The 8,590-nt window shown below is 41.0% G+C and overlaps 1 protein-coding gene across 1 annotated transcript in view; it reads right to left on the bottom strand.

The window, feature by feature from the left end:
* Positions 1–7,114, bottom strand: part of LOC104080982 (ceramide synthase 4-like) — a 24,836-nt gene extending 17,722 nt beyond the window's left edge. Inside the window, exon 1 of the mRNA XM_009583557.1 lies at positions 6,942–7,114. Coding sequence (XP_009581852.1) covers positions 6,942–7,114 — 173 coding nt within the window. The remainder of the gene's footprint in view (positions 1–6,941) is intronic.
* Positions 7,115–8,590: the final 1,476 nt, after the last annotated feature.

The raw sequence follows: 8,590 nt of genomic DNA, 5'->3' as shown, positions 1-8,590 counted from the left end.
TTTACTGGAGTAACTTCCCTCCATTCTTCGTAATGCAAGTCAAACATCAGTTGTAAAATAAGGACATAGCAACTAGAAACCTAGTCACAAGGAATGGATGCTTATGCTAGCTGTGCATCTTCAGTCTTTCACAGAGAAACAATGCAAAGAAAAAATCCACAAAAATAAAAAAAGTTATCAAGGGGGAACAAAACCGGGCATAGAACTGCTGTGCTCAACAATTCAACTCCTCCACTACAAACACTCTTCTCTCTCTCGCCAGTAGGAAACAGCCTCATCAGTGGTGTGAAGTGAGGTCCTGCAGGGACACTGCACAAACAGGAAACTTGGCAAATCAACATTTAAAAAAAAGGCCCAAATTAACTGCATTCTCCTTGAATTTCTGGAGAATTAGTTAATTCCTTATTAATTGCTACCTTTTACACACTGCCACTGGCATGCAATTAGTCTCATTAGAAAAAATTCCCGACTGCCTGCCTAAAAGCACTTTTCAGCACTATTGCTAAACACCGAACACACAACATCTCTGGAAAACCTTATTTCTGCATTTTGGAGTAAAAGTTTTTTGCTTAAGGTGCTAACAGCTTCCCTGAACAGTTATTGGGTTATCAACTGTAAATCGGTGTTGAGGGTGGTTACGAACTGATGAATACGATGTAGAGGAAGCGAGCGCCGAGAGCCAAGCCTGCTCTGCCTGGTCAGTCTTCATGCTGTTCAGGCAGGCCCTCTGATCAGTTATCCCTAATGATTCAGACACGGAACAAGATTTCTTTTTTTGTTTTTTCTTTTTTTTTGCTTTGCAGCAAAAAAGCTGCGGAAGCTACTTCACTATGTAGGTTTTTAAAGATGTTTTACTTAAAAATAGTATAGGATATATTTATGACTGTGATTATACGGTGTGGTTACCTATGGTCTCTTTGAGCCATACAGCCTATGCTCCATATGCGCATGTGCTTAGGGACTATTCTAGATCAAGTATCCTTCCAGAACGGTCTTTTGGAAGTTTTCTTTTCAAGAACCCATTTCTTAATTTAATTAATACGTACCAAAAGCAATTTTATAAACAGACTACCTTCCTAAGGAATGTTGTAACTTCTATTACATTAAGGCATAAACCACAGAATGGTTACACATTTTGCTCACTCGTGTAACAGCTGATTTCCACCTTTCTTTTGCACAGCTAGCCCACTGGCCTGTATATCAGTTGTTCTTTTTCATCATCTCTGGGAAATTTCTTTGGCATCACGGGCTACAGGAACATTCAAAGATGTACCAAGACCAATGAAACAGATACATTTCTGCCATGAGAGAAAGGCCAGGGGTAAGTGTGCTTGCTAGCTACTTTCCACAAGACACATCGTTATCACAAAAGCTATGTGTAAGTGTTGATTAGCTTCAGTGAAATTCAGCAGCACGCTGGCAGACTGCTGGATGGCAGAAGAATATAGCCATCATTGGGAATTTTGTTTCGTAGCTCTGATTGCTCTTAAGAAATGTTTCAATTATAACTTATGATTTGTTTAATATCAAAGGGGTTAACAGTGACATTGGACCAGCAGGTCCTGTGCTAAGAACAATGACACAGTATTTCAATGATATCCATAACTATATCAAAATTGAGAAAACATTTACCTTAAGCTCTGCTTAAGGTAAGATCTTGGTTCTTATATTAAGCGGTTCCTTGAAGTGGGCCTGATCTTTCTTTTTCAAAGATAAGTCATTCGATACAGGCTCCTCTGAAGAGGAAGATGTAATCAAGTTCTGTTTTTGAAGAACCTTATTGCAGCTTCTTATCAGCCCACATTGGGAACTGAAAGGTCTGAAATTTTCTAGACACATTAAAAGGAAAGAGAATGTTTCTGCCAGGTGTCAGGGCAGCTTGCCAACAAGTTTTTTGTTGAAAAACTATTTAAATTATCCTGATTGATTTCTTAGTTTTGTTTAATCCCTGTCTTCTCTCTCTTTCCTGCTGGTTTGTTATGGTCATGGCATAAAATCTTACTATAACAGAAACAAGCCAGTTGCAGTTGATGAAGACAGGGTGTAATTAACCAAAGTTACAATTACTTTGTTGTTGAGGTTTTGAGTTTAACCATGAATTATGGGACCAATCCTACTTTTACGAACATCATTGGGAAATCAAGGCCTGACATTCTTCCTACGGGACGTTTGTACATGTTGGATGTACGCTCTGACTCAGTTTTCAGTTAATCTTGTTCCAAGCACAACCCTAAGAGGATGATGCTTGTACTGATTTCAACATCATAGATTCATCATCTCAGCTGCAGGGATGGTCTCATCATGGAAGTTTATCAGCTCTCTGGAAGACAGAAGGAGAAAGTCTGAGGACTAAACTGTACCACTCTCCACAGCTAGGTAAGGCAAGACACAGTCAGTGAGATGATTCTCATCCCAAGACTACTTCTTCATCAGTGAGCTTCTCTCACTTCACGGTTTACACAGGAAAGTTCACGCTAAAGCATTTTATTCAGTAATCACCAAAGAACAGTCTCGTGCGAAACCTGCTGAAGTTGAAACTAAATGTATTAATCATGAAGGGGCATAAATTGATACTCCCCCACCTTGCAAGAGTGGGCTACACTCCTCCTGCAGAGGCTTTCAGAGTTAGCATGAGATACAAGAAATAATTTAACTTTGGGGGGTTTTGGAGTGGGGGGTTTTTCCACAAATGTTTTTGAATTTATAAGGATGCCACCCTGCAAATATCTTCTAGTACTAAGAAATGCAGAACCAGTGACAGCAGCAACCAGAACTTCTATTCTTTTCAATCTCTTTCAGCCTCGTGCTTTCCTTTGGCAGAGGGCTATCCCTGTGCTCCTGGAATAGTCTCTATCTTCTCTTGCTTACAGAGGAATGCTTCGTATCGAAGTTAAACTGACTGTTCCGTTTGATACAAGATCTCAACTCACTACAGTGCTACTGTCGAAGCTGAGTCAAGTCAGTTCACAGTTTTCAGTTAAATACTACAATGTGTCCCACATCTTTGCACAAAAAACCTGCCTATAGGACCTAACAGGAAGCTGTTTTCAGATCCTTCCTGATTATTGATCAACAACAAAAGTCTCTGTGCAAAATGAATTTCAGAAATAAAATTTCAAAATAAAATACTTGAAAAGGGTGTCCTCTTCTATCTTTCTTCTGGTTCTGAGTTCAAGTATTCGTTCCCAGCAGATCAATAGTATCCCTTTCTTTTAATGTACAACACATGGCTCACATACTGTCGTAACCTCCTAAGACCTAATCCTTCTGACTAAAATCCTCCTATAGTGCAATTTGGGAACTGTTTGGATTCAAATTCACTGACATTGGCTTTCAGTTCCCCAACATCTAAAAATGACTAGTCAAGTCCAAAATGAGATGATTAAATTGGATGTAAATTCTGTTTTTCAACTTTCTTCTTTACTATCCCTCAAAGCACTTCAGCTTCCACATTTCCTAACCATACAGGCAGGAAACACTTTGCAATAGAAGCTGTGATTCCTTCATAATCATATCACTCCAAGAATTTGATTTTTATGGAAAAAGGTCTCAAACATTATAGTACTAGAAGAGAAGCCGACATCCATCCTTGCAGGTATATGTCAAGGGAAAAGTTCTGATACAGGCGCTTAAAATCAGGCTCCAATTTATGGGTGTAGGACATATCTCCTAATCACAAGCACAATCTGGAAACATGAAGGAAGGGGAGAGGTTCTCAACTTCTAGGTCCTCTCTTTTGTCAGGACATCATTACCTATCTCCCCCAGCACCTGCTTCAGTATTGTGGCAAAGACTAGGAGCACTGCAGCGGTAACATGCTTTCTGCTCTCCAGCACTGAATGCCCTGATTTCCCACCTTCCCCAGAGCAAACTGGCTCACAGAAGAGTTGCTTCACTGAAGTGTGAGCTGTTTCTTCTCCCCCAGGGCTGCACCCACAATCTCTTCAGCTCTCCCAGGCCCCACCCAGCTACTGCATGTCCTCTTCCCACAGCCACCACCTAATCCACAGAATAACTGTTTGTTAAAAGGATGTCACTCTCAGTTTTTCCCAGTTCAGCCAGCAGGTGCCAAGGAGAGTAAAATCCATGCTTGAGGAAGTGGGGTCTTTCCCAGGTTTAATCTCCAAACCAAGAAGATGGAACCATTGGCCCAAGCACGGTGGCTGATGCAGTTGCTGAATGAGGGATTGCAGAAAATCCTCTGGGCTTCTCCTGCCTCTTAGTATTTTCCTGGAGTTCTGACAGAGATAAATGACACGAACACATTACAGCATTTCTGAAATCCCAGAGCAGGCACCACCAGGAACACAAAGTGTATCTAGAGAAAAAGATGCTTTGCACCCGATGCACAGTTGCAAGTAATAGGTGAGGGTAGAATAAATCGCTAGAAGCCAAGCTAAAGCCACCAAACTTGTATACTAGTTACATACACTCATTTTGACCCACAGACCAGATGTACAAAGCTACAAAGTTAAGGCCATTTACATGGAGAATGAGAAATAACACACAGATCCTTTCAGTCTGCAATTCTCAAACTTTGTGCAAATTATTTTAAACAGGGCGAGTCCCACCGTACACACAAGGTAACGGAGCAACAGAGGACTTGATTCATACCTCCCATTCACTAGGGGAAGCTTTCTTCTCCAGGATGAACTGAATGTGAAAGAGTAATGATTGAGAATGAGAAAATGTCGTGCTGAAATAAATGACTGCAGAGAGTTAGGACAAACAAGAATACAGCTCAGAACACTGGCTTGTAATTGGCATAGGTAAGATAGTGGTACGATTATAGGTTTCCTGGACCTGTAAAATGGGCTTGTGATGTTATCTTTTTTTTAAGGGTGTGACAAGAAGCTTTTATTTAATGAAGTCTGTGAATCAAAACAGCTTTAAAATTAATGAGTAGGACCAGGCCCGTGGAAACTCTCCCAGCTGAGGCAGCACTTGGATGGGAAAGAAAAAAATGTTTTTACCTGGCCACCGGCACCTTAAAGCAGATGGAAAAGATATTTAGATTGACTAGAGGTGGTATGGCAGGAGGAAGGGGAATAAAGGGACAGAGTCACAGAAACACAGAATCAATGTTGAAAGATCTCTGGAGATCATCCAGCCCACCTCTGCTGCTCAAGCAGGGTCAGCTACAGCAGGCTGTGGAGGGCTGTGTCCAGCTGGGTTTTGAGTATGTCCACAGATGGAGACTCCACCCCACCTCTGGGGAACCTGTTCCAATGTTTGACCACCTTCACAGTAAAAAAGCATTTTCTTATGTTCAGATGGAGTATCATGCGTTTCTGTTTGTACCCACTGCCTCTTGTCCTGTCACTGGGCACCACGGAGGAGAGTTTGGCTCCTTCTTCTTCCTGTTCATGTCTTGTACTGGGGAGCCTAGAACTGGACAGTCCTAGTCAATGCAGGACATGGGGGCTAATCTCCAGCTTCACATTGCAAATGTGTCCAAGTCACTGACTGACAGTGCCTACCTGAAGGAATACAGTATCCAGCCACGTCTTGCAGATCAGCAAGGAAGAACCGTGAGTCACTTGTGTTTTAATGGTTACCTAGAGCACCTTGGTTCCCACATCAGTGGAGGTAACAGAGACACCTATGTCCCCAGGAAAGAGCAGAATAAAATCCATGGAATTTATGGAATGCACACTAAACGTACTGTTTACAAAGAAGAGATCTGGATTCCAATTTTGTATCATCATAAAAATGATTATTTAAAGAATCATTCATGCATTTGTGTTTACGTAAAAATACTGGCCATAACTTTTTTTTTTTTTTAATTAAAAACATTCTCACAGTAGAGTTCTGAATCATCTCAACTTCTATAAACTTTTCCAAGCTGTCCTTGTATCACAGAAAAACTGGAGAAGAAACATCCTTCTAGCTTAGAGGTCTGCTTCCATTTTCTTGTGCAGCCACTTTTTTTAAAAAAGATGAAAAAAACATTTTAATTGTTTTTTTTCCCTCTTACTAAGCTTAAAATCACTGTAGATTTGACTAAACTATTTCAAAAGATTACCTCTTCGATCAGCAACTAAGAATAGGGATTTTTCAATCCACTGAAGACCGCTTTGAGGAGTATTCAAAATCATGAAAGGGGACTTACTCTGCAGTATTGACAATGGCTGACACTATGGTAAATATCAGTTATCCACCAGCAAACCGTGTTGTGTTGCAGACCACACTAACTATCGATTAAACTGCATAAAGCAACAGCACCAGCTCAGGACCTTTATGAAACTCAGAGTCCATGAACCCTGCAAGATTTCTAGCTATACCTTTGCCATAACCCCCAAATTTTCTGTGCTGAAGAGTAATATGCAAAACACTCAAACGGCTCTGGCCAGAAAGAAGCAGCTACAAATGTCTCTACATAGCAGTCCCAAGGAAATGACACTCCTGAACTCAGAGCAGTGGTCAGTGAAATGCACATGTTCGTGTGGCTCTGCAGTGCTGATTCTGAGGTCAGATGACTCAGCCCAATCTAATGCATCTTACTCAGACTTGTCTGTCAGGTGCGATATCCCAGATCCCCATCACCTGAGATAAAGGAGACTTAACTGTATTTGGGTAGTCTAAACACGATTTCCACTGCACTCCACCCAGAAACAGCAAGTAATGTGCAACAGAACACAAAACAGCGTGTCTGCCTTCTAAAACACAAGCACAAACCTCATCTAGGGCCTATCTGTTTGAAGTGTAGAAGTCACATTGCTTATAATTAGACCTTAAGGGTAGGGTTTGTGTTCCATACACAACACGCTTCTTTAGCCAGTACACAGGGCTGGAAACAAAGAGCTGAAAAACGTACCTCAGCAGACTTTATGACCTGGAGTTTCTTCAGTCATCCATTGGCACAGACAATAAAGCCAGCTTTTGGACCCAAACTGCCAGCATTATCCCTAAAAAACCCCAAACAGTACTAAATAACTTACCTTTCAAAGGCACATCGAATGACAACCAAGATGAAAGCAAAAGGGATACTGAGCAGGAGATCACGAGGCTGAGGGTAATGGACGTCTTCAGACTCTTGCATATCCTCCCAGGTAATTCCTGGGGGCAGCCAGAACTCGTGCTGCCACAGCCACTCATTCAGAGAGCGTGCCATCCTGGAAGGAAGAGAGACCAGGATAAACTGAGGACAGCCTCACACACGGCAAACCTGTCAGCACAAGCCAGTGAAGCAGAGGAAGGATTACACCCTCGCTGAGGTTGCATCTGGCTGTGAAAGCAGAAGAGGTGTGGAACACATCAGTGTCCAAGGAACTGATAACCTGCTCGCAGATTTTTATCAGGTGCTCGGTGACTGCTGAGTCCTGGCACAGAATCAAAAAAGGGCTAAAATGAAGATAAGTGCCTTGGAATTCAACAGAACATTAGTGTTATTCTCAGCAAGATATATCAGAAAGTTTTAAGTTTAATACTGCAGCTTCTCAGGTTCATAGGTTCCTTTCTACAGGATTGACAGCTTGGTGTCATGAGGATGTGGCAAGTCTGCTCCAGGGCTGGCTGCCAGCTGTCCTTCACATGTACATATCCTTATTTTTTAGTCTTTGATCTTTTGTATTTATTTGTTTCTGTTTACACATTGGAATTCTACTGTGTGCATGTATGTGTATGTATGCATTATAATTAGTATTATTCTGAGACTTCACCTTTAAAAAAAAAAAGAAAAAAAGATCTACCTTCTGCTTTAAATTATTAAGGAAAGTACTTCCAGGTAAGAATTTTTGTGCTAAGTGGTAAGCTGGATTCTTAATGTAATTTTAAAGACCATGCCTGAAGGTGGGATTTACATGATCAGAGAATTTAGCAGCATAAAAGACTGTGGAATGGGTGTAACAAGGCATTCAACATGAAAACACTGTTGCTAGATAATTCTACCTCATACATAAATATGAGCTGCCTCCAATACAGGCTGCTCATTCTAGCCGGTAACAATAAATATTCCAAACACAAGCCCTGAACAGAAGTCAAACAGACTCTGCGCAGGCACAGAATAAGGAAAGGGGAAGCGTGGGAATGAGACGCCCATTGAGATCATCTGAACAGCACACGGGAAATGCCACCTTACAAAACAAAGGGAAAAAGCACATAATTTAAGTGTCTGACCTGAGTATCATAAAGCATCTCACCTACTGGAGGCCAAACCATGGCCCATTTTCTGCAAGGAGAACTGTCCAACAAATCGAAAATTAATCATACATTTGATTTTGAAGATATCTTTAATTCAGAAGTAGTTTCTTTGTTAGTTAAACTGAAGATCTGCCTTATTCCAGAATTTTGCAGAGTCTGAGCAATATCATCTGAATCATAACATCTTTTCTTGATTTGGACTTTATTATTCATCTCAATGTGTCTTTTGATCTGACTACAACAGGGAAGAACAGGACCCCATTTCTTCAAATTTGACTCTCATATCTCCTGGAGCATGCACAGCCAATTCAGTATGAAGGCAAAGCTGATTACAAATATAGATGTAATTGATACCAAGTGGATGCAAACTTTCTGACCATTTAAGAAACACAAAGCAGGAAAACACCTTCCCTTTTTCCCCCAAAGAAAAAGGAAAACCACCTTACTA

This window comes from Fulmarus glacialis, unplaced genomic scaffold (genome assembly GCF_000690835.1).
Source record: "Fulmarus glacialis isolate BGI_N327 unplaced genomic scaffold, ASM69083v1 scaffold338, whole genome shotgun sequence".
Classification (NCBI taxonomy): Eukaryota; Metazoa; Chordata; class Aves; order Procellariiformes; family Procellariidae; genus Fulmarus; species Fulmarus glacialis.
The sequence above is the reverse complement of the archived record's forward strand: the minus strand, read 5'-3'. Positions and strand labels throughout refer to the sequence as shown.